This window comes from Carcharodon carcharias, chromosome 9, assembly GCF_017639515.1.
Source record: "Carcharodon carcharias isolate sCarCar2 chromosome 9, sCarCar2.pri, whole genome shotgun sequence".
Taxonomy (NCBI): domain Eukaryota; kingdom Metazoa; phylum Chordata; class Chondrichthyes; order Lamniformes; family Lamnidae; genus Carcharodon; species Carcharodon carcharias.
Window position 1 is genome coordinate 44324061 of NC_054475.1, and position 25863 is coordinate 44349923.

Consider the following 25863-nt stretch of genomic DNA (forward strand, 5'->3'; position numbering starts at 1 on the left):
AAAATATTTGTGTCAAATGACATAGATGTATTTTAAGGGGAACCAGATGAACAAACCAATGGAGGAAGGAATAGTGGAATATGGTGATGGGATTAGATGAAAAAGGATGGGTGGAGGCCCAATGTGGAGCACAAACACAAGCATGGACTTCTTGGGCCAAATTACCTGTTTCTGTGCTGTAAATACTATGTGACAAATACCATCCTGATTAAGTACTTAGCTGGGTCTACTTTCTTTTGTTGAACCATGATCTGCATAACCAGGCATGTTAGGAATTTAATATGTTTGAGTCAAAAGTTCACTTAATTTCAATAACTGAACATAAATTACCCCAAAGAGTAAATAGCCAAAAAAAGTTCAAATTGTTCCTTCTTCACTTCCTTTATCATTTGTGTGCATTTTGCCTTTTACCTGTTTCACTGTTTGTATTGGCAAGTTAAAATTGCAGTACATTTGGTAGAAGGCATTGGGTCAGGGATACGCTTGGGAGGAGGGGAAGAGAAAAGAGGACAAAAAAAGAAGTAACAAATGTGTTGCCTTAAAACAAATGTTTCTCATGAACTCTGGTCTATTTTAAGTGTTAATCATTGTTTGGAGTTTGTAGTCATATTAGCTTTATTCCTGTAGTTCATAAGTGTAGAATTATTTCTTGATTAAAAACTAATGAGATTACATAGCACTTGTAATTAAGAATTCAGGCAATTAGACAATTAGTAGATGATGGAAAGAATTGGTCTGCATGAACTCAGCAACTTCTTGGATACCTTGTTCAAAAGGCTGCTGAAAATCTTGTGTGGTATATTCTAGTCTAATTGAACATTTTGTAACCCCAACTTTATTGCTTAATTTTCTGCTCTCTCTGGAAGATCTATATTTATAATTATATTCTATTTTCCTATACTCCTCGAGCAGCATCTGTGATTCACAATTCAGTTTTGTATCTGTATAATTCAAACACCCATTAGATATTCAGCTGTACATTTTGGATAAATAACTTCAGTCTTGCCTGTTTTATTTTCCTGCTGGGGCTAATGCTGATTTTACTTTCTTACAGCATAATGGACCTACATAAACTAGCCTTCGAGCTTACAAAGCTTGATATTGTCTCTCTGCAGATCTATTTTAAAGGTGTACATCCCAAATTCCCAGAAGGTGGTAAGATGTCTCAGTATCTGGAAGACCTGAAGGTTGGGGATACCATTCACTTCAGAGGGCCAGGTGGATTACTTACTTACAAAGGAAAAGGTGAAATTTGTGTTTGCAATCCACACTTTACTGGTATTCCTGTAATCTACAACATGAAATAGGGATCACTAGCATTCACAAAAATAGGGGAAGAGAGGTGAAGGTAAGTGAAGATAAACAACCCATGCCCTGTTAATTTGTTCAGTGTAACCTTTATACTAAGAACTTATTCCACATTACTGTCCTGTTGATGTGACCTTTTTTATTGATTAGCAGGCACATTAGATCACTAGAGAGCTTGGAGTTGTCATTCAATTGAACTTGTGTACAAGTTTCTTTAAAAATCACAAGTGCTGCAAGCATGTTAATTTTTAGCACTACGCACGTTTTGCACAATAAGTGGCTCTGAACACACAGTAACTTATTTGACCTGCACATGAATATTCTTTATGATCACAAAGCTGTTGCTTTAAGAACCAGTGGAACTGTTAATGATAGTGTTCAAAGCATCACTTTTGGCTGTAGTATACACTCGATTCAAATTCTTAACTGATGGGTGTCTGTTTTAAGTATCAACAGCAATGAAAAACAATGGGCCATTATTAAAATGGGGCAAGCTGGGCTTCGTGCAGTTTCTGACAATAGGTATGCTGATGGCACCAGGTCTGCTGAAGTGGTTCTAAACCAGCTGAGATTTTTTGTGACATTTGGAGCTTTCTAGCTTGTATCACATTGTGATATTTTGGCTTTGCACATGTGCTTGACCTGCTACAAGCAGACAAAAGGTGGCAGCACTTGAACTTTCGTGTTCTCAAAAAGAAAACAACATTTTTCATGCCAAACAATTGGCTTCCACAAAAGGAACATTTGCGGCTATGGGAAATACAGCCAATTTGAAGCTCAGATCCTGACCTTTATGTTCTGACTTGTTTGGAAAAGTAATAAGGTACGATGATATGTTCTAATCAAAACCTCTTCATTTTGTAAACTAGAGGTTGTAAACATTGCCTTTTGCTATGCATGTATAGATTATTGCTGTGAAATAGCTGAAAGAACAAAGTTAATGTTACTTGACCTGGAATTGTAGGGTCTATAGTAGCCTTCTAGATGTTTTTAATTTCAAGGTTTAACAAGAGCAGTATAATTTGGAGCGATCTCGCTTTGTTTATTTTTCTCTGGGAGTTGGTTGGCCCTGGCAGTGCTGTTTATTTCCCATCCCTAGTGATCCTGAGAAGGTGTTGTGTGATATCTCCTTGAAATGCCTTGACTTTTGTTGGAGCATCATAACAACTATTAAAGGATATGGGCCAGCAATGAAGGAACAGCACTATGTTTGTCTAAGTTGAGAATCTGAGGTAATGGTGTTGGCACAACATTGTTGCTTTTTGTTCTTAATGGTTGTGGGGGAGGCTGCTGACTTCAAAGTATGCTTGGTGAGTAGCTACGGTAGATTGATGCAATATTTACAATGATTGAGATGTTGGATATGTAGTCAGGTAATAGGGATGCAATTCCAGCATGTCTCTGGCCTATGTGATGTTGAATTTTTTGAGCTTTGTTGCAGTTGCATATACCCAGGCAGGTGGTGAGTATACCATCACATTCCTGATTTAGTCTTGTAGATGGTGGAAAGACCTGGGGGTCAGGAGGTGAGCCACTTCTTGCAGAGTATCTAGTCTCTGCCCTACTTTTGTTCCTTTTCAGCTTCTGGTCATAGGTGACTGCCACACCAGCACAAGATGATAGTGTGTTATTCAGTACTGCTACTATTGGACACCATGGGAAGGTAATATAACTTTTTCTTGTTGGAGGTGAACATTACCTGCCAGTTACGTGATAAAGACATTACCTACTACAGTAGCCAGGAGTGGGCTGTTTCATTATTGAAGATGGTTTGAAACTGGAATTGTCGTTAAACAGCCCCTCTTCTGACCTTGTGACTCAGGTCAGTGATAAAGCATTTGAAGATGATTGACCTGAGAATGCTTTCCTGAGGACCTTTCCAGTGACGTTCTAGGACTTTGACTGGCTTTGTGAGATTTATGACTCCAGCCACTGGTGTTTCCTTTTTTTCTTAACTAAGTTTAGTTTTAGCACTTGTGCCATACCTAGTCAAACTCTGGCTTGATGTGAAGAACAACTAATCTTACCTTTCCTCCATCCAGTTCTTTTTGTCTCATTACAGCCTTAATCCAGGCATGGACCTAGAGCTGATTGTCTCTCTCTCTTCCAGAACCCAAACTGATCAGCATGAAGATTATGCTTAATCTTTTCCTGCTACTATTGATGAGGGCCAAATAGGATCAGCCACTCAACAATTCCAGCATGTCTCTTGCAGCAGTGGGTTGGCCCTGCACCATGGCTGAAGATGGAGATATTCTGAGCTGCCTCTTCTTGTTATCTATCTACTATTATTCTTAACTGGGTGACAAAACTTGGCATTGAGTATATGCAAAACATGATTTTTGGGGCCCAAGAAATGGGGTCTCCTTATGCTGGATCAACTTATACGCCACAATCTACAGTAACTCCATTTATTCACTTTGGCTCAATATTGCTGTTGTTAGTGAGATTTATAATTAATAAAACTCACATCTGTTTTTTATGGGAAAGGGTTTTATACTTCAGGCACCCTTTGCGTGAAGTATTTCCTAACTTCCCATGAATGGGCTGACTCTTAAATTAATGTCCTAGACTCTCCCACCATTTAAAAGGTTTCTCTATCTACCCAGTCAATTTCTTTCCAAATCTTAAACCTCAATCAGATCTCCCCTTGACCGTGTGTGCTCCTTGGAATAAAAATCTATTATTGTCATCTCTCAGTTCATTCCTTGGAGCCCTAGCAACATTTTGGTGAATCTATGCTATACTCCTTACAAAACTATTAAAAGTCTTTTGAGGTCAGCTGTCCAAAACTGCAATATTCCTAATATGGCCCAAGCAGGGCTTTATGTAATTAGACCTTGCTTCCCTCAGCTGGTTTATCAATTGGGGGTAATCGGGAAGTTCTATTGACTGGAAATACTGAATTCTAAGAACACCGAGTGCCATTTCCACCCAACAGTAAAACATTTGGGTCCACAACATTAATTGACCTGTCCTCTGAGACAAGACATAACCAGGGCTTGGATTATTTGTAAAATTGGGAAATGTGGTTAAATCTCCAACATATAGTTTTGTACTGCAGTACAATATGACCCATAATGTGCTTTGAAAGCAGTAATGTCCCCTTTAGAGTTCATATCAGACTTGTACTTTCAGTTTCTCCCTCTGGGTAGCTATTTCATATAGTTTGGTTCTTTGAAGTCAACAACTCTTAAAATGAATTGAGGAATAAATTCCTTTTGGGAATTTTGCTAAGTGATGATCACTTGCCACAAATGTGAATTGGGGATGTTTTAGGAACATAAGAACAGGAGTAGATCACTTGGCCTGTCAAGCCTGCTCCACCATTCAATTAGATCATGGCTGATCTGCCTCAACACCACTTTCCCACACTATCCCATAATCCCTTGATGTCCTTAGTATCCAAAAATCTAGAGGTTTCTGTCTTGAACATGCTCAATGACTGGGCTTCCACAGCCCTGACCCTGTGGTAGTGAATTCCAAAGATTCACCACCTTTTGCGTGAAGAAATTCCTCCTCCATCTCTGTCTTAAATAGCCTGCCCCTTTTATTCTGAGGATATGTCCTCTGGTTCTAGACCCACCAGCCAGGGAAAACCTCCTATCTGCATCTACCCTGTAAGAATTCTATACACTTCAATGAGATCACCTCTCATTCTTTGAAACTAGAGAATACAGGCCCAATTTCCTCAAATCCCTCCTCATAGACAATTCCACCAGACCAGGGATTAATCTGGTGAACCTCTGTTGCAGTCTCTCTATGGCAAGTACATCCTTCCTTGGATAAGGAGACCAAAACTGTAGACGATACTCCAGGTGTGGTCTCGCCAAAGTTCTCTCAAATTGCAGCAAGACACTTGTATTCCTATACTTAAATCCCCTTGCGATGAAGGCAAACATACCATTTGCCTTCATAATTGCTTGCTGCACCTGCATGCTAGCTTTTAGTAACTCGTGAACAAGGACACCAAGGTCCCTTTGGACATCGTCACTACCCAAGTTTTTTCCCATTTGAGAAATACTCTGCCTTTTAACTTCACTTATTTGCATTATATTCCATCTGCCATGTTCTTGCCCATTCACTTAGCCTCAGTCTGACTAATGAGTCGCCCTGCCTGGTTTGACTTTTAAACAAAGCTTGGAAGTTAACAGTCAGTCATCAGTTAACTGCATTCTCCATGGCAATGTCTCTACCACTCGGAGTGCAGTTGCCAACTAATCAGCACATGCTGTCTTCTCATGATATATAAATTGCTCCCTTTATATTTGGCATTCTTGCGAAATGTCCTGATGAGTGCAAGACATAAAGCTTCAACATGTCCTTTTTAAGCAATACTCAAGTTCTGAACTAAACCTATTTAAATTTGGAAATATTACGTTTGGTCCCCACAACCACATCATTGATAAAGATTGAACAGCTGTAGTCCCAGCACCCCACTAATAACAGCCTGCCATCTTGAGAGTGACCTGTTCATCCCTACTGTGTTTTGTTTGTTAACCAATTCATAATCCATACCAATAATATTATCTCCCCCCATACCCACCAATATCTTGTGTACTTTAATTTTGTTTACTAACCTCCTGTGTGGGACCTTCTATCAAAAGCTTTCTGAAAAACCACATTTCCCCCCACCCCCAATCTCTCTGGTTCTCCTTTGTTACAAGTAAAATTATCAAAAAAAACTCCCAACAGATTTGTCAAATATGATTTCCCTTTCGTAAATCCATCTTGACTCTGGCCAATCATATCATTTTCCAAGTGTTTATTTGTCACATCCTTGCAGATGTAAAACTAACAAGTCTGTAGTTCTCCATTTTCTCTCTCCCTTCCCCAAACAGAGGTTACGTTTGCTACTTTACAGTGTGCAAGAACCTTTCCAGAATCTATAGAATTTTGAAAGATAACAGTTGGTGCATTCACTCCTAGTTTTATAGCTAAGATTTTTTTTAAATCCATAGCTTTGTGATTTGCATATATTCTAACTCTTCAAAGGTGTAATCTAAGAGCAGTTTTTTTAAAATCTAGGACAGTAGTTGTATTAAAGTCATTTAGTAAGTCAGATTGCTCCACTGACTGTTCAGTCTAGAGAGTTCTCACTGAACAGTATAGCAGTGAGTAGCACTGTTGTGTCCAATTTCTTGTTATTTATTTAGGCTATATTTTCTAGCTCCTCCTTCCATGCCATACACTGGAATGAGAAACTGCTCTTAGGCAAGAGTGCCATAGGTTTTGCCATGTGAAGCTTCCCATCAATCTATTATTCAAAGTTCTGCCTTTTTTTTTGGTTGGCAACTGAGCTTGGAAACTTTGTAAGATGGGAAGCTTTTTTTTTTCTTAATAATATCACACTAAAGGAGCAGACAAAGTTCAAACATTTGTTTCCTATGTGTAAACTAAGCAAGTGGTATCTTTACATTATTCCAGACAAAAAATGGCTTCACATTTCACATGCTGTTGACTATTAAAATAAGCATATTGTCCAACATTGCTTACTTAAGAGCAAAGGTTTAAGATGACAATCTTAATTGTGCCATGACTCTTGTGGGTTGGCTGGGTGGGAAAGGAACAATTGCATAGTAAGTTGTTTTTTTTTCTTCCCAGGGGAATTTGCCATCCAGCCTGACAAGAAATCATCGCCAGAAACCAAGTATGTCAAAAAGCTTGGTATGATAGCAGGTGGATCTGGTAGGTACATAAGTTGAAAATATCATTAAATCTGTAATCAAACCAAAGCTGCAGCTGTAATGTGGTTCTTTTGAGTAACCATATAGTACTTGTGATAGTTGTTACTATTGCCTCTTGCTAGTTTTTAAATACACAAGTGGTTAGAAAATATTTTTCCGACTGTTTTCTCTCTCTTAAACCCCCCCCCCACACACACACACACACACACACACACACACACACACACACACACACACACACACACACACACACACACACACACCAGGTACTCTGTCAAATAGGGAAATAGGGGCTTCATGAAAACCACATCCTTCTGAAAAGTTGTTTTTCCATTTGTAAAATGAATAGTGAGCATCAGGGGAGTGTTCACGTATGGGGAGGGTGGAAACACATTATATACGATCTACACAAGCTCCAGCACAAATCAAAAGGAAAATCAGAAGTTGAAATCCGTATACCTTTACACAGGGAATTTAAAGACAGGGCCACACGTGTTTTCAATAGAAATCCAACTGCATGAGAGGAAGAAAGCACAAGCAACTAAATCTATTTTCCTTTTAAGTGTTAGAAGTTAGAAAATAGAATATTTTACATGGGAGTAAAGGGATTCAAACCAACAGAACATGGAATTTTTGCACAGCTGTGGCACCAGATTGAGTAGAATCACTTGGTCATTCTGCTACACATTTGTTTGGATGCTCTTTACTCATTTGCTGCCTTCTTCTGTAGGTATCACTCCAATGCTGCAGTTAATTCGTGCCATCATGAAAGATCATGAAGACCCAACTATGTGCTATTTACTTTTTGCAAATCAAGTGAGTAAATTTAAAAATGTTCATTGTGCTGAGGCCATCTAAATAAGACTAATTAATTAAAGCCATTGTAATGGTATAAAAAGAACTTATTTTATGTAGCACTTTTCACAACCTCGGGATATCCTACATGTAGACACTAGTGTGAGGAAAGGTGGCAGCCATTTTGTGGACGATAAGATTTTACAAATGGCAGTACGTAAAATCACTTGTCTTCATGTTGGTTGAGGCCCTGCTTTTCTGCCGATAGTTGCAGTGGAGTCTTTAACATCTACCCTATAAGGGCAGGCAGGGCTTTGGTTTAACAGCTCAGAAAAATGACACTTTCAGTGCAGCATTCCTAGTGCTATAGTGTCAACCTGGAATGAGGTTTGGACTCACTGCCTTCTGACTTGGATGAAAGTTCATCCACTGAACCATAACTGATCTTCAGGTGGAAAAATATCTTAATTCAAATTTATATTGCTTTACAGGCATTTGTGACATGCTGCCAATGGAAAATTACCCAAACCATGCAATTGTTGGTACTTGCAATTCTGATGGAACTGCATTAGGTGAAAAAGCTATGTGCCTATGAATATAGAAGTGGAGGGTTTTGTTTGCATCCTTAGTTTTTAACAAAATAAAAGTCCAGCTATTGCTAATTAATCCCACTTCTGTTCTATTAATGAGAGATATTTTAAATGATACAAAAACAAAATACTTTAGATTCTGTAAATCTGAAATAAAATCAGAAATGCTGGAAGTATCTCAGCAGGTCTGGCAGCATCAATGGAGAGAGAAAGTTAACATTTCAGGTCCATGACCTTGATGTTGCCAGACTGCCAAATGCTGAACGTTTCAGTATTTTTATTTATATGATCTATCAACTGGGTTGGGTGTATTGAAGGAAGGTGGGGGATGAAATCCTTTGCTGCTAATGAAATTATTTTTGAAATTTATCCGTTGCAACCATGTCACGGCTATTGTATGCATTTAGGACCAACACGACCTTACACCAACACTTTCTTTAGGTGAATAACCCAGGAAAGTCACTTACATTTCCTAGAATCTAGTAGTGTCAAGTCAGCAACAATGCAGTATAATGTCTGTTCAGTGAAACTTGCAACCAGTCTTGTTGAGACCAAATCAAACTGGCTATTTAGTCAACCATGTAACAACAACTTGCATTTATATGGCACCTTTTTAGAATAGTAAAACATTACAAAGCGCTTCATAGGAGCATAATTAGAAAAAAAAATGGCACAACCAAAGACATTAGGGCAGATGACCATGAGCTTAGATAGATGTTTCAATGCACATCTTAAAAGGAGATTGAGGGAAAATTTGAGCTTCTGACCTTGATAACTCAAAGTACAGCTGCCAGTGATGGAAGAAAGAAAGCTGTGTTATGACGTGGCAGATGATGTGTGTCAGACGGACCAAATCCTCAAGGGAAACTTAGTCATGCTATCACAACGGTTTTGCAATTTGTGTTTGAGAAGATGTATGTACTGAATTCAGAAGTGATGAGTCCACCAAGACCTTCAGATTTTAAAAATTAAATTAAAATATTTATTAGCAAAATAAAAGATTTCAAGTACACACATAAGACTACAATTACTTACTACTATAACAAGTCCTAAAATTCCTAATTGACCTGACTCCCAGCCCCACAATCCCTTTAAGGCAACAGTCCAAAATAGATTTTAGATTGAAAATGAAACAAAGTTAACACACTACCCACTTGACAGTGGAATTCCAAATGGCTTCCCACCTTCAGTTACTTTACATAGCAGACTCTAGCACAAATAGCTGGAGGCTTCTTGAAGGCTGTTTCTCTCACTCCTGTCAGATCTTACATGGCCTTCTTTCATAACCTTTCATTCTCCTTTTTATATATGTTTCTCTCTCCTTAATATGCAAATTCTATTGTTCCATATGTCTTTGAAGCTGTATCTTCCTCATGAGAGAGAACCTTTCATGCTGTCAATATTGTCAATAACCTTTGGGAAAAATAAACACGCTCCTTGGCCCTGCTTATCTGGCTAGTTGTAAACAGACTAACAACCCTCTGAAATCTAACAATCCCTTCATTTATCTAAAAATGCAAATTCCCTTCACACCTTACTGCTAAGTCAGCATCCATGTTTAGTCCTTAGCATGTCAAGCACATCCAACATGAGCTTCTTTTGATTTCCAGCTTGCAGTCTATTTGACTCCAAATGTAATTAAATCACACAGATGGACCCAACTATAATCACACCCATAAACCTACATCATAATAAACCTGAAAAATATAATTATTACACTTGTCACAGTTGGGAATGCTCAAGGACCAGGAATGGAGGAATATACAGTTCTTAGAGGTTGAATGGCTAAAGCAAATTAGAGATGGGGAGGGCCAAGACAACCTGATTTTAAACAAACACCTCAATTTAAAATTCTGTGGACTAGAAGTCATTATGGGTCACAGGGTAATGGGTAAATCGGACTTGGCATGCATTAGGAAATGCATTTTGAGCTATGGAAAAGCTTATGTTTATAGAAGATTAAAGTTGTGTTCACTGAAAAGGCATGCCCTTTTTAAAATTTATTTTGTTTTTTCCCTCAATCTCGGATTTAACTCTAGTTGTGGGAGTGCATTGGTAGCTGGTCTCCTTCATAGCAGCAGAAAATAGTATAGCATGTGAGTTAAACAAAAAACATTTTGTCAAATTTTTTTTTGTCTTAGACTGAAAAGGACATTCTGCTTCGTGATGACTTGGAGGAAATTCAAGCTCAGTATTCTGATCGCTTTAGGCTGTGGTATACAGTGGATAAGGCTCCTGAAGGTAGACCTTCTTTAATACAGTTTAATAAAATGAACTTGCAATGAATTCCTTTTGGTATTGGCTAATGGGAGAGCTTTTCATGTTCAAGTCTTGATTCTTAATTTAACTATCATAGAATTGGAGCCAAAGAAATGTTTCGGTTTTTAATTTGTTATTCATTACAGGTATGTAAACCTTGTTCCTTTGGGGGCCACTCATTTCAACCTCTCTTCCATCTGAGATTGCCTATGTCTGTGTACATAAGTGACTAAAAATCAACTCTCAAGATTTTTTTTGTTTAATTAAATACATTTTCCCCAAATTTGTTCTCTGTTCCAACACTGGTGACTGAAAGGTTGGAGGTCAAAAATGTGAAATAAATGAGTCTTAACTTAAAATGGTGGGAGGAATAGGTGCGAAGGAGGGTGAAGAATAGTTAAAATAGATTTTTTTTTAAAAAGGAGCAAAAAAAAAAAGCCAAACACAGGATGTCTTTACAATTTGTGTAGATTTGGTGTTAATGTCCTGTAATGAGGCTGGGGTTAAAACTTTGATTTACACAATTAACCTGTACATATAAATTACTGTAGAGTTGGCTCCTAAAAATCCTGCAAAAGATTTCATTGATAATTAACTTTCCCCTCTTCTGAGACCTTGAAGTTTAATCTTCAATTGAAGTTGTCGAACTTCATTTGTAAAGCTGATGCATCTCCCCCATAGCAAGTATTTTCATGCTGTTGGTGAATTAAGACACTATATTTATTCATCTCATGCTGTCTTCCATTTTAAATTTTAACAAATTTGGCAAATCTTGACATTCTTTCATGTGAGCCCAGCCAGCAAGTGTCAGTAGGCTGTTATCCATGGGCACATCAGTAGCTGAAAATGAACCTGCCCTCAGCTACATCCAAATGTTTACATTCCAGCAACTACCACCTTTCTTCCCAAACCCCAGGAGCAGTTGAGGCTAAATCAGAGATAAAAACAAAAAACTGCGGATGCTGGAAATCCAAAACAAAAACAGAATTACCTGGAAAAACTCAGCAGGTCTGGCAGCATCGGCGGAGAAGAAAAGAGTTGACGTTTTGAGTCCTCATGACCCTTCGACAGAACTAGGTGAATCCAAGGAAGGGGTGAAATATAAGCTTATATTTCACTGAACATTGATTCAGTGAGACATCTGCCCTTGTTTTTGCCTGCCACAAGAGGTCACTGCCTACCCATGTACTTGATGTAGCGCCATGGCTTATCCCAGACCTGATGTCCTCCTGTCAGGAGTGATCCTAATTCTGTATTCTCATCCCTCCTCTTCATATGAGGGACCACATTTCCGTTATTTCCTTCCTCGCACGGGAATCCCCTGAGAAATTCTGGGAGGAAAGGGAAATGACGGGATGATTTGAAATTTATCTTGAGCAACAGAAATCTGCACCTTTTAAATTAGTTGTCTTGCAGACATTACTTAATTACCTTCTCCACAGCATAGTGAGCGCAGGCTTAGTGAGATATCTAGCATTGACTTCTCGTGCAAGCAAAAGCAATGTCTGCCTGCCTGCACACTTGAGGTGCCGATGTGGAGCATTCCAGATAGATGCCAGTTTGTCAGCAGTGATCTTTATTTTTGACTTGATCTTCATTCGTTTAAATAAACACCACTCGCAGCAACATCTGCAAAGCAACGAGCATGACTTGACAGGTTTGGGTATGAATCGTATGGAACATAATGCCTGTAAAATGTCAGAAGGTCATGCTTTGCAATAGCTCTCTTCAGGGCACTGTCTTTCTGAATCTTAATTAGCTCCATCTGGGATTCATCAATGGCATCTGTTCCAAATGGAAGTGCAAACAGCTTCATCTCATCACTGTGCCCTCTGACATCTGCAAATCTGTGCGTATCCATCTCAAGCCACCAATCATGGTCCACTGCCTCAGCATGCCTAGATGACTGTTGCAAAATGGACAACTTTCTTCGTGGCGAACTCTTTTTGCAGCAATTCCAACTTCTGAACGAACACATGGACATAATTATACAGTCTGATGAACTGATCCTTTCCTTGCAATTTCACATTTAAGTCCACAAGAAGCTTGGTAATGTCAACTACGGATGTCAAATCATTAAGCCGCTCATTGTCCTTGAAACTCTCGTCTTTTCCTTTGCCAGCCATTAAGGTTTTTGTCTCCAGGCTTTTATTTCATTTGAGTAGTGGGTGTCGCTGGCTGGGCCAGCATTTATTGCCCATTACTAATTGCCCTGGAGAAGGTCATGGTAAGCTGCTTTCTTGAAACATTGCAGTCCATGAGATGTAGGTACACCCACAGTGCTCTTGGGGAGGTAGTTCCAGGATTTTGACCAGTGACAGTGAAGGAATGATGATATATTTCCAAGTCAGGATGGTGTGTGACTTGGAGAACTTCCAGGTGATGGTGTTCCCATGTGCCTTGCTTCCCTTGTCTTGCTAAATGATAGTAGTTGTGGGTTTGGAAGGTGCTGTCTAAGGCGTTTTGGTGAATTGCTGCAGTGCATCTTGTAGATGATACACACTGCCACTGCATCAGTGGTGGAGGGAGTGAATGTTTGTGGATGGGGCGCCGATCAAGTGGGTTGCTGTGTCCTGGATGGTGTTGAGCTTCAGTGTTGGAGCTGCACTCATTCAGACAAATGGAAAGTAATCCATCTCATACCTGACTTGTGCCTTGGAGATGGTGGACAGGCTTTGGAGTCAGGAGGTGAGTTACTCGCCACAGGATTCCTAGCCTCTGACCTGCTCTTTTAGCCACAGTATTTATATGGTTAGTCCAGTTCATTTCTGGTCAGTGGTAACCCACAGGATCATATTAGTGGGGGATTCAGTGATGGTAATGCCATTGAATGTCATGGTGTGATGATTAGATTCTCTGGTTGGAGATGGTCACTGTCTGGCATTTGTGTGGCACAAATGTTATTTGTCAGCCCACAACTCCAACCAATGGTTTTCCCCGATTCCCATTGACTCCAGTTTTGCAAGGGCTCCTTGATGCCATATTTGGTCAAATGCTGCCTTGATGCTAAGGGCAGTCAATTTCACCTCATCTCTAGAGTTAGACTCTTCTGTCCATGTTTAAACCAAGGCTGTAATGTGGTCAGGAGCTGAGTGATCCTGGCAGAACCCAAACTGAGTATCAGTGAGCAGGCTATTGTTAAGCAAGTTCCACTTATTAGTACTGCTGTTGACCCCTTCCTTCACTTTACTGATGATCAAGAGTAGACTGATGGGGTGGTAATTGGCCTGGCTGGATTTGTCCTGCTATTTGCATAACTGGGCAATTTTCCACATTGCTGTGTAGATGCCAGTGTTGTAGCTATACTAGAACAGCTTGACTAGGGGTGCAGCAAGTCCTGGAGCACAAGTCTCCAGTATTATTAACTGGAATATTGTAAGGGCCCATAGCCTTTGCAGTATCCAGTACCTTCAGCAATTTCTTGCTTTCGTGGAGTGAATTGACTGAAGATTGGCATCAAAGGACCTCTGAAGGAGGCCAAGATGGATCATCCACACAATATTTCTGGCTGAATGTTGCGAATGCTTCAGCCTTGTCTTTTGCATTGATGTGCTGGGCTCCCCTATCATTTGAGGATGGGGCTGTTTGTGGAGCCTCCTCCGGTGAGTTGTTTAATTGTTCACCACCATTCACAAGTGGATGTGGCAGTACTGCAGGGCTTAGATGTGATCTGTTGGTGGTGGGATTGCTTAGCTCTGTTTATCACCAGTTTATTCATTTTGGCGTGCAAATAGTCCTGTGTTGTAGCTTCACCTAGTTGAGACCACATTTTTGGGTAAAGCTTGGTGTTGCTCCTGGCATGTCCTCCTGCACTCTTTGAACTAGGGTTAATCCCCTGGCTCACAGAAAATGCTAGAAAAACTCCAAGTCTGCTACATCTGTGTAGAGAGAAACAGTTGAGGTTTCAAGTCCAATCAGACTCTTCTTCGGAACCTTTAATCCTGAAGAAGGGTCATACGGACTCAAAGTTAACTGTTTCTCTCCTCAGATGCTATCAGACCTGCTAAGATTTTTCAGCATTTTGTTTCTGATTTCCAGCATCTGCAGTATTTTGCTTTTAATCGCCTAGCTTGTTGGCAGTGTGGGGGATATGTCCAGGCCATGAGTTTACAGATTGTGATTCTGCTGCTGCTGATGGCCCACAGCACCTCATGGTTCTCAGTCGTGAGTTGCTAGATCGGTTTGAAAATCTATCCCGCTTAGCGTGGTGGTAGTGCCACACAACACGATGGAGGGTTTCATCAGTGTAAAGATGGGACTTCGTCTCCACAAGGACTGTGTGGTGGTCACTCCTACTATTATTGTCATGGACAGATGCATTTGCAAGCAGGTAGATTGGTGAGGATATGGTCAACTATATTTTTCCCTCCATGATGGGTCCCTTACCACTTACCGCAGACATAGTCAGCAGTTATGTCCTTTAGGATTCAGCCAGCTCGATCAGTAATGGTGCTACTGAGCCATTCTTGGCTCACCAGAGTCCCCCACCAGAGTACATTCTGCACCCTTGACACCCTCAGTGCTTCCCTGCAACTGTTCAACATGGAGCACTGATTCATCAGCAGGGGTGGGGTTGGGAGGTGGTGGTGCAGTGTGGTATGTGGTAATCAGCAGGAGGTTTCCTTGCCCATGTTTCATCTGATGCCATGAGATTTCATGGGGTCCAGAGTCAATGTTGAGGACTCTCAGGGCAATTCCCTCCCACTGCTGCCGGGACAGATGATGGTAGTGTCTGGGACGTTATCTGTAGGGTATGATTCTGTGAGTGAGACTGTCGAGCTGTTGCTTGGAAAACAGCCCTCCCAACTTTGGCACAGATGTTAGTAAGGATTTTGCATGGTCAACAGGGCCAAGTTTGCTATTGTCATTTCTGGAGCCCAGGTCAATGCAGAGTTCCCCATCCAGTTTCATTCTTTATTGACTCCATAGCGGTTTGGTACAACTGAGTGGCTTACTAGGCCATTTTGAAGGGCAGTCAAGAGTCACCTACATTTGCTGTGGGCCTGGAGTCATTTGTAGTCCAGACACAAGTAAGGACAGCAGATTTTCTTCTCTCAAGGGCATTTATAACAATTGACAATGGTTTCATGGTCATTATTAGACTTTAATTCCAGATTTTTTTTATTGGATTCTGCCATGGTGGGATTTGAAACTTGGCCCCCAGAGTCTCTGGATTACTATAGTCTCAATACCATCTGCCACTGAACCCCCCCCCACCCCCGCCGCCGCCGCCGCCGCCCGTGATGGCTAGTGTGGCTGCCTTGCTGAGCCAACGTACCTGGCCTGAAGTAAATGACGTCCTCATGCCAAGAGCCGACCTCTGCAAGAGACTCGGAACTGTCTGTGATAAGCCCTTTGGACCTTAATGAAATTGACTGACTATTGAGAGAACTTTCTCCATCTCATGTCTCATCTTCAGGGTCCTTGCACACAGCTGCTCTTGGTAGATGTTAGTGATATCTCATGACTTCCTGATTTGAGCATCAGACTGACGAACCCACTGTGCTTTGCCTTTATTGAACAAGTTCCATCAGTTGTCAGGCCACAAAGTTTGTCCTCTGGAAGATTGAATTTTGCCAAGACATGTTGAACTTCATTGAAAATGTCTTGCCTCGTTGTTGTGCCTTTCATTTGGACAGAAGTCGAGCAGTTACTCAACAATTCCCAAGTTTGTGACTCCTCTTGCAAAGATTGCAAGTTGAGCTATATCACTCACATCCATGCCATCATTGAGTCCTAGACTGCAAAATTCTCGAATGGTCTTTTGATTAGGGAACTCTGAATGTTGTCTGCTAGGTCATCCACTCTTCTAGCAATGGTCTGGTGTGAAAGGCTGGTTCTCTCCTCCATCAGCTGTTTATCAGGATAGATACAAACGTGCCCAAGAGTCTTTCAAACCTTCCCTATCGGACAGTGGCTTCCCCCTCTTGGCTATTGCCTCAGCTATCAAGAAACTATCTTGGTCACTGTCTCAGAAGCCTGGTTTAAAGCCTTGAGATTGCTGCCTGATTAATGTTTTGCTTCAGCGAATTCAATCGGTCAATTCTCACCTGACTTGAGGCTGTCAATCTTCCAGCATGTTTTGTACAATAATGTCACTTAATATTGTACTACTTGCAACAGCTATCTTCTCCTGACATTATGGACCCTTTTTGCCTGCCTTGTCTATTTCTATTTGATATCTATCTGGGGGCCTGATTTTATTATTTCCTTTATGGATGTGCACATTGCTGACAAAGCCAGCATTATTGCCCGCCCTTAATTGCATATGAGACGACGGTGATTTAGTTACTCGCGATCCACTTGCATTTTTCAACACACTAACAAGGTAAATGGGATTCCAGCTAGTGCGTCCAACACATGTCTGGCATTGACTTGAGGTAATGATGGAAATTAATTCTTGCACTCTAGGTTTTTTCTTTTAACTATCTAAACGGATCTGTGTTAATGCAAATTATTTTTCCATTTTAGGCTGGGATTTCAGTGAAGGCTTCTTGAATTCTGACATGATAAAGGAACACTTACCTGCACCTGCTGATGATGTCTTGATTCTCATGTGTGGCCCGCCCCCTATGATTCAGTTTGCATGCAACCCCAACTTGGACAAACTTGGATATGGACAAGGAACCCGCTTTATTTACTAAATGTTGAGATTCCCAAATTAGGGCTTGGGGAAAGGGGAAAGTGATACACAAGCTAAAAGGAAATATTTTTTGCACTTCAAGCAGTGGTGTTCACCTTACTGAGACAAAATAAGCTGGTTTGTATGCAAGTTGCATTTAATACTAATTTTCTCCATATCAGCTGTGTACTTGCACATATTGAAATACATGAATGTATAATGTGTTTATATATTGTACTGTCAGTTAATCTGTTTGAAAAGCATAAAATTTGGAGCTTCATATTTTGTGTGCATGTCACTAATGTATGGATTTAAACTTTCATGTCTCTTGTCACTGCAAACTTTTTAGATGTCAAATTGCTCTATGAAATCTGCCAAAGTCTAAAAAGCAATCAAGGGCATGTTGGTGGATATGTTGAACTTTTTCAATTCTGCCACTTTTTATTTGCACTTCACACATTGCTGTACTACACTGGCACTGAAGAATGTGTAAGTCAGTGAACTTCACATGCAACCATTGGTGACCAAGTGATGCAGCATCCAGAATGTGCAATGCAACAATCTTTTAATCTTTAGATATTTATCTTCTGCATTCAAAGGGTGTAGGACTAGGTAGTGTAATGGATTAGTATGCTAATTTCTCATGTTTTCCAAGATTTAAAAGACTTGACGTTTCCTCTGGCACTTCTGTTAAACTGGTCTATTTTCTACAGCACTATCCATAACTGATAATCTGCCTCAAAGGCCATCTGATTGTGATTTAGTTTCAAAACAGCACCCCCTTAATTGCTTGTGTGAATGTATGTTAGGACACGTTTAAGATTTTTTTATTAATAAGTTGCAAATTCACAAATGTAATTTAAATGCAAATAGTGTATCAAACGTTGGGGGCAATATTAATGGGATCTTCATTTGATGCATTGCTGGCTGGACGTAGTTCAATAGCAGTAATAGCCTGAATACTGGAATCATTCTGTTCAGGCTTGCCACAACATCTTGCTATAATATTTTACAGTGCCTGAGCAAGTGATAATTTGCCTAGTCTGTCTGATTTTTGGTCTCATTCTCCCATATTTCCCAGTGATCACTTGTAATTCTAACTCAAGTACTTGTGCCTTAAGTAATTGTTTTAGATCATTTTCTTGGCGATTTTACTTAGTCTTTAAGATGTTCACGAAGTCCGCACTCCTGCATGTTTTTATTTGATCTAGTTTACAGTACAGTAGCTGTAATGTGTGCTTATTTAAAATACATGCAGCTCCAAATTGAGATTGACTTTGATGGATCTGAGAACTCCAGTTGTTGTGGTGGAGAAACAATGCCACATCACAGACCACCCTGCGCCCTCTCCCCTGCCCAAAAGTCACTTAATGACACTGCACCAAAGCGTATCAGTTTTAGGACAAGAAAAAACAAATCAGTTACTTCAATCGTTAGCTGAAGTACAATGGAATAATAAATTTGGGATTTGTCCTAAAGATTCTTTTGGTAAATCTGGATGATCACAGTTTCTGAAATACAAATGTATGGCACAGAAAACAAATAAAAATCCATTTGGTGAACAATTTTGTATATTGTAATGACTTAGCGCTTCAGTTTTTTTTAAGGTGTTGAAATATAACATGGCCATTAAAGAATTTGATTGTTAAAACATTTGAGTACTTCATATAAACTATATTGGATTCATTTGAAGCATGTTCCAGAAGTGCAAAAAAAAATCCAGAGTGAATGGAAACAATTTGTATTTATATAGCCTCTTCAACTTAAGACGTTCCAAGGCTCTTCATGGAAATGTTTGATATGGAGCCATATTCCATTTTGGCCAGGTTGCCAAATGCTTGCACCTGGTGGTAAGCTTTCAGGAGCATCTTGAAGGACAAAAGAGCAGCAGTAGTTTAGGGAGGGGATGCCAGAGCTTAAGGGGCTTGCCAGCTGAAGGCATGACCACCAACGGAGTGCTAAAAATAGATGCTCGAGGGGTCACAATTGGATGAACGTTGATACCTCAAATGGTTGTATGGCTGCAGGATATGAGAAGGCTGTGGAGGAATTTGAAAACAACAATGAGTGATAAAATCGAGATATTAACCATGTAGACTGGCAAGCACATGAAAGATAAGTGAATGGAACTTCGCCCAAGTTAGGACATAGGTGGAAAGAGTTTTTAATGACATTCAGAGGGTAGAAGGCCAGCCAGAAGGGTGTTGGAATAGTCAAATCTTAAGCTAACAAGATTTCAGCAGCAAATAAGCCAAGGACAGGGCAGTGTTGGGTAAATGGAGGTGGAAATGGTCTCGATGATGGCTGGTAAGTAGTTGAAAGCTCATTTTGGGGTTAGCTATGGTAGTCCGTTTCAACCTCAAGACAGTTGCAAAGGAGAGACAGGGAAATCAGTGGCTAAGGAATGAAAATTTATTGTTTTGGTTTTTTCTTTTTTTTGGTAGGAATAAATTATTGCTCATTGAGTTTGGAATTTGAAACAAACAGACCAGCAACTTAGTGGTGAGGTAGAGCTAAATGTTATCAGTGTATATGTGAAAACTGATTCTGTGTTTGCAAATCATGTTGGAGCAAGGATAGGTCGTTGGGAGATACTCGTAATGGAGCAGGAGTGGTAAGGGATGCTATTACAGGTGATTCTGTGACTGGATGGATAAGAGTTAAACCAGGAAGTGCAGTCGCATCCAACTGTACGATGGCAGAGCAAGAGCAAAATATTGTGGATGCTGGAAATACTTAAGTCTGGTGGTTTGTGCAGAAAGAAACCATTAATATTGAACATTTTTAAGTAGGTTGTTTTGACACTGGTAGGGACGGAAACCTGATTAGAGGGATTCAAACCTGGCGTTCAGGAAAAGATGAACATGGATTTAGGGGGCAACAGTATGTTCAAGGACTTTGGGGAGGAATATGAGTTCATAATATCTAAGGACTTGTGAAATTTATTAGGGATATTATAGTCCAGGTTACCAGAAATTCATATCAATAAATTAGGAAGAATGAGAATGGGAGTTGTTCAATTTAGTATGCCTTGTATTTAGGGAGCAGAGATGAGAGCTTTACCATGCTTTGAGAAAGCAATGGTTTTAATGGGGACAAGGGCATCAAAGGTAAGGGCAAGGGTGTGATTGAGCAGATCAGTAGTTGTAGAAATTGATTGATTGCGGGGTGGAAGCAAAGGCTTGACAGATGAGGCTGGAATGAAGAAATTCCAGATCACTGGAGGCACAGAAGGCTCATAACATCTAAGGACCATGAATTTATAAAGAATACTATTGTCCAGGTTACCATAAATTCAGAAGAATGAGGATGAAATAGGTGGGTACTGGGTTTATTCTTGATTTTAGTTTAACTGCCTGGTGAATACAGAATCAGGCTCACCAGCCATCTATCTATTCATCCATTCCTCCACACCCCCCCACCCCCACCAAGCAAATAGTTTGCTGAACGTCAACGTCTTGGTTCATGTGTTGAAATGCCACATAGGTAGTATCGGGAGTGTCAGTTGAACTTGTGGAGCTTCAGCTTAACATGTTGAATGGCTGAATTGTAGCTTACCTGACCCACCAAGGGAGATTCCTTGCACTCGTGTGTGCCTGACATGACTGACATGGTTGGCTTCCAGTCAGGTGCGAGTCAGTTTGGTTGGGGATGCAGGACCAGGCATGGGGTTGGGTGGGTCGATTTGGCATTGGACAGCCTTGTAGGGAAGGGTAGATCAGAGGTTTGGGCACAGGGTGGGTGGGGATGGAGATTGCCCAAGCTGGATCTAGCAGTTAAGTAAAAAGGCACTCACTTTCTGGATTTGGCAATACTCACCTGTTATGAGCCTTGGGAAGCCAGGCTGTCTATTATTCAACATTTTGAACTTAATTATAATGAGGCAAAGTGCCAACCTACCTCCTTGGAGTTGGTTGGCCACCTGCTTGCCCACCATAAACTGGAAATTGACAGGTTTGAGGAAAAACTTGTCAGGATTCATGTTTCTAACACGTGGAGCTACCACCCGACCTATTTTTGAAGTTAAAATTGCCCCCTGCTTCCCGCACCCCCTCCATATCTTCAGGAGATGCAAGCTGACTAAATACACAGTACAGCTTCAAATTCACTTTTAGACTGCAACTTCCCATGTTCCTATTTTTGGGAAAGAGGAAATTGATGTGAAGTATTGGGTTTGTTTTTAGCATTGTTAATTTATGTAGGCTTGGACCTGCATGTTGCTGAATGATCCTACTCATTTCCAACCCAGGGTTTTATTCTGAAGCTGCTTAATCTACATGTCAATTAAATAAGCTTATTGATTACCACATTTGCTAGCATTGCCCTTAATTCCTTATACATAAAAATACTGAAATCTTGTTTGAAATTCTCTTTAGTTGCTGAAATTACATCTGGATAAACTCCATGAATGTATTAAACCTCTTGGGCACATGTTTTATAATTGCATCATCACGGAATTCAATCTGTGATGAGAATTGCCTTCATCTTGAGCTTGTTTTGTTTATGCTTTATACCTGATGTATCTTGCCCAGTCTGTGCCTTTTTCTGTGTACATGGAAATGAGTCCAGTACATTAGGCCCATACTTTGTGTCAAACCTAGCAATGCTATCCTTTATTCCAGCCACTTTTGTCTCATGGTTGCCAATGGATACAGAAGTATAATAAAGAATGTGCTGACACAGTAAAGATAGGAGACCGATTCTTGAACAATACCAGTTAGAGAAGGATGAACCCAATTGAAAATTAAGGCATAAAAACAAAAATTAAGGAACATGATTGTATGAAGCACAGATAAGAAACTTGTAGTTTTGCACTGTAACCAAGCTTGATCGGGAGCCTGTCAAGTAATGGGTTACTCCAGCAATAGCTGAACTTAAGACACCAAGGTCCATCAAGCAGGCCAGCTAATGCAACTTAATGTGATCATGCAAGATTGGCAAATTTGCAATGATGTACGAATAGGATATAGTTTGTATTAAAGTTGCTCTCACTAGATGCTTGGACCTATTAATTGTTAAGACAAGGTATCAATTAGAATCATACATAGAATCATAGTGGTGAGCAAAATCAGGTGTTAAGTGACTTTTAAGTGTTCCATACATGTCTCAGCCATGGCAGATAGGAGATTATTCATAAATAATTATAGGTGGTAGTGACTATAAACTAAAATGAATAAGATTGGAAAATAAATCAATAAATATTAAGGTCAACATTGGTGATTGGTCTTAAAGGGGAAAGAACAGTTGGGATTGGGGAACCTAGTCAAAACCATCATTGAGTATCTGGTAGGCTGAGCATCCATGGCACAAATAAAAGAAGCAAATTCAGTCACTATGGTGCAAGGTCTATTTTTAGTGCTGCAGCATATTGTCACGGAAAAAGATTAGGCGATGATGGAAATAGTGAATTTAAAACTATGTAGATAGCATAAGCAGAAGATCTGCCATTTAGGACTGAGCTGAGAAACCTCTTCACTCAGAGGGTTGTGAACCTTTGGAATTTTCTACTCCAGAGAGCTGTGAATGTTCAGTGAGTATATTCAAGACTGAGATCAATAGATTTCTGGAGACTAAGGATTATGAGTATAGGGCAAGAAAGTGTGGCCTACTTCTACTCTCATTTTTTATGGTTTTATGTTAAACAGCTGCAGGAGGCTGAAATGCAGAAACTCAAATACAAAAGTAGGACATTGAAAACCTGAATATCTTTTCACAAGCTCCACTTAGTCCCTTTCTACGGAGACTTATCTCAAAACTGAGAACAATGTATTGAAGAATCAGGTAACAGAGGTAGAGGCTGAGAATGAAGCATCCAGTCAGATAGTTCAAGTCTGAAAGAATCTCAGCTATTAAAAAAAAAATCAAGTAATATGACAGAGGGCACATAGGGTACTTTGCAGAAAGATCCTAATCAGTGAACAGAGAGAAAAAATAACCTAAGGAGTTGAATCCAGTCTCAAGAAATTGGGGGTGGAAGTGGCAGAATGATGTGATTTGTTTACTCAAGCCAAGTGCCTTACAGATATGGGAGAAGGGCGAGAGGCATTCATAGCACTTTTGGAAAGTGAATTGATTAAGAATAAAGGAGGAATTCATGGCACCTCTTCCACAGCAGAGAAAGGCTGCAATGAGATTACATAAAGAACACTTTACAAACAAACATCAGAAAGTGAAAGATAAATTTGAAATGAGAGAAAACGGATAAATTAAAAGATTATTGTCTTTTCAGCGTAGTTGAAACTGCTTTTCAGGGTGCTGGTTCCACCCCTTTACAATTTGAAAGCCCTAGTTTAGTTAACATTAAGATTGTTAGAAAAGTTTTAAATTTCAATCTTTGTTTTAATGGCAAGAGCTAATTTTCCACATACATATTCAATAGGGTTATATAATATTCCACAAGGCTAGCTGAAGAAAACTTGTAATCTACTGGTATTTGCAATCATGTGCTATCTTTGCTTGTTGAATATATATACATGGAAGTACATTCATACATCGAATATACAATTTGAGATATTGACTTCCTTTGTTTTTGGGTTTTAACTGAATTAGAGCAATTAATTATGACAATCTGAGTTTACTCACTGTCTGAGCAAATTATTTTAAATTACAAATACTGGTTTTCTGTAGTGACCACTGTACAAAACAGGTTAAGTAGACTGTCTGGGCAGTCTGTGGTTTGTGACATGGGATTGTCACGTAGCAACTAGTACTTCTGATCATTATCCATATCAAATAATTAATAATTTAAGATGGGTTAGAGTAAATAAGTAATAAAGTAAATAAGAATGTTGAGTATAATTAAGGTAACTGGAATTATGTTAAGTATTGGGGAATGTGAATAGTTTGTTATCTATGAGAAACTAGTTAAGACACAAGACATTAATTTCAATTTAATATGTCACCTATGGTAGACATTTTTGATTTAAACAGCCACTATATTCTGGAAACTTATGAAGGAATATTGGAATAATGCAGCTCATTACTCCATCATCCATCTCGAATGCTGACTGGAATAATGAAGGTAGCACGGTGAAGGAAAGTACTGTTGCTGTTTTATCTCATGCTTTTTGCGATGTTTGTCCTATCAAAAACAGTTTTAGTCATGGAAAGGCAGCTAACCCAGGCCAGCTGCACCATCCCTTTAGACAAAAATGTACAGTGAGAGAAGATCAGAAGAGAAATAAATTGGGAGGGAAAAATCACTTTTTGATGCATCATCACACCTTTGGTATGTCACTGTCCCTGACTAAAGTCACTTCATCTTGGCAGCACCACTTTTCATACTTACAAACCCTTAATTTACTGTTGTTTAAATGTCATGTGCTATCACTAAATGTTAGTGTAAGGAATTTATTTTTGTCCTGCACCAACCTTAAAGGTTTTAAAGTTCAAGATGACCCATTTCCCATTCACTGGTTTTATCACATGTCCTCAGTTTAAAAAGGTTGAGCATCTTTGAGTGATTTTGAAAAAAAGTCATATATTACACAGTCTACTCTAGGGTATTGGTCAGCATAAAAAACAAATTTCCGATTTTTCCAATTGTAATTTATAGCACCTTTCAATTTAGTAAACCAATAAACTGGCTAAAATTTTAAGAAGCCCGCTACAACACCTGATTGTATGACATTAGCTGTTCTGTTTTCATCAGCAGAGAATTTTAATAACTGTTAGATTATTCTGTAAATAAGGATAAAATCTGCATTTTCCCAAACCTGTTTTTTCATTCATCAATAATTATGATGTTCCATAACCATGACAAAATAAAACAAGTGGAATATAACCGATCACATTCATTCAGTGCAACAAATGGCTCTCTCTTGTAAACCATCTTTAGTTGATCCTTTTCCTTGCTTGCATTGTAACTCAGTGATATGCCTGCCATATTTCATCATCCAGATACATTTTAAGAGACGTTTTGTTGAGATGTGGAAGGTACTTTGTAAAGAACATCGACACAGGTTTGGGCATTACCTCATCCTTCTGGGCACTGACCGGTGATAAAACGGCAATATAAAACCATCTAATATTCATCAGTGCTGAAATCTACAGCAACAAGAAGACTACAAGGAGAAGAAGTGGTAATAATGCTCATCAGCTACTGTGTGAAAGCAGCCAGTAGAAAATGGTTAGAAAAAAATTATGTTGGAATTGTTTAAAAAATGATTTGTGGTACTCCTTAGCTCTAGCCTTCACATTCAAATGATTGGTGCAGAGCTGAAAATCCCATACATTTCGCTGGGGGGAGTCACAGTCACAGGCCCATGAGCAGAATTCCATGAATGTGTTTGAACATGCATATGTAGAATTCACCTTTCCCCCAACCACACAACAATACAAACTAGCAGTGTGAACTCAACTCCCCGCAGGTGCTGTTGTTGGAAATGGAGACAATATTCTTCCTGCATTTTAAAAAGTGATACTGTTTAATTGATATGTGTGCAAATTGTTGTAATCCTGAGGCAATAAAGGTTCACCATTTGTTAATATTGGTATTGGGAAATAGTATTCCTGAATGAACCTGAAAAAGCCTATAGGCCAGATTTTTGTGGATTGAGGAAGACTCTGCGGACCTTTAAAAAAGGCAGGCAGGATCCTGATG

At 39.6% G+C, this 25863-nt stretch overlaps 1 protein-coding gene across 3 annotated transcripts in view; it reads left to right on the forward strand.

Moving 5' to 3' along the window:
• LOC121282032 (NADH-cytochrome b5 reductase 3-like) overlaps positions 1–18823 on the forward strand; it is a 33256-nt gene extending 14433 nt beyond the window's left edge. For all 3 annotated transcript variants that reach the window (XM_041195385.1, XM_041195384.1, XM_041195386.1), the window contains 5 exons: positions 1116–1245; positions 6913–6996; positions 7726–7811; positions 10522–10621; positions 17111–18823. In XM_041195385.1, the coding sequence (XP_041051319.1) occupies positions 1116–1245; positions 6913–6996; positions 7726–7811; positions 10522–10621; positions 17111–17283 (573 nt within the window). In that variant the 3' untranslated portion in view covers positions 17284–18823. The remainder of the gene's footprint in view (positions 1–1115; positions 1246–6912; positions 6997–7725; positions 7812–10521; positions 10622–17110) is intronic.
• Positions 18824–25863: the final 7040 nt, after the last annotated feature.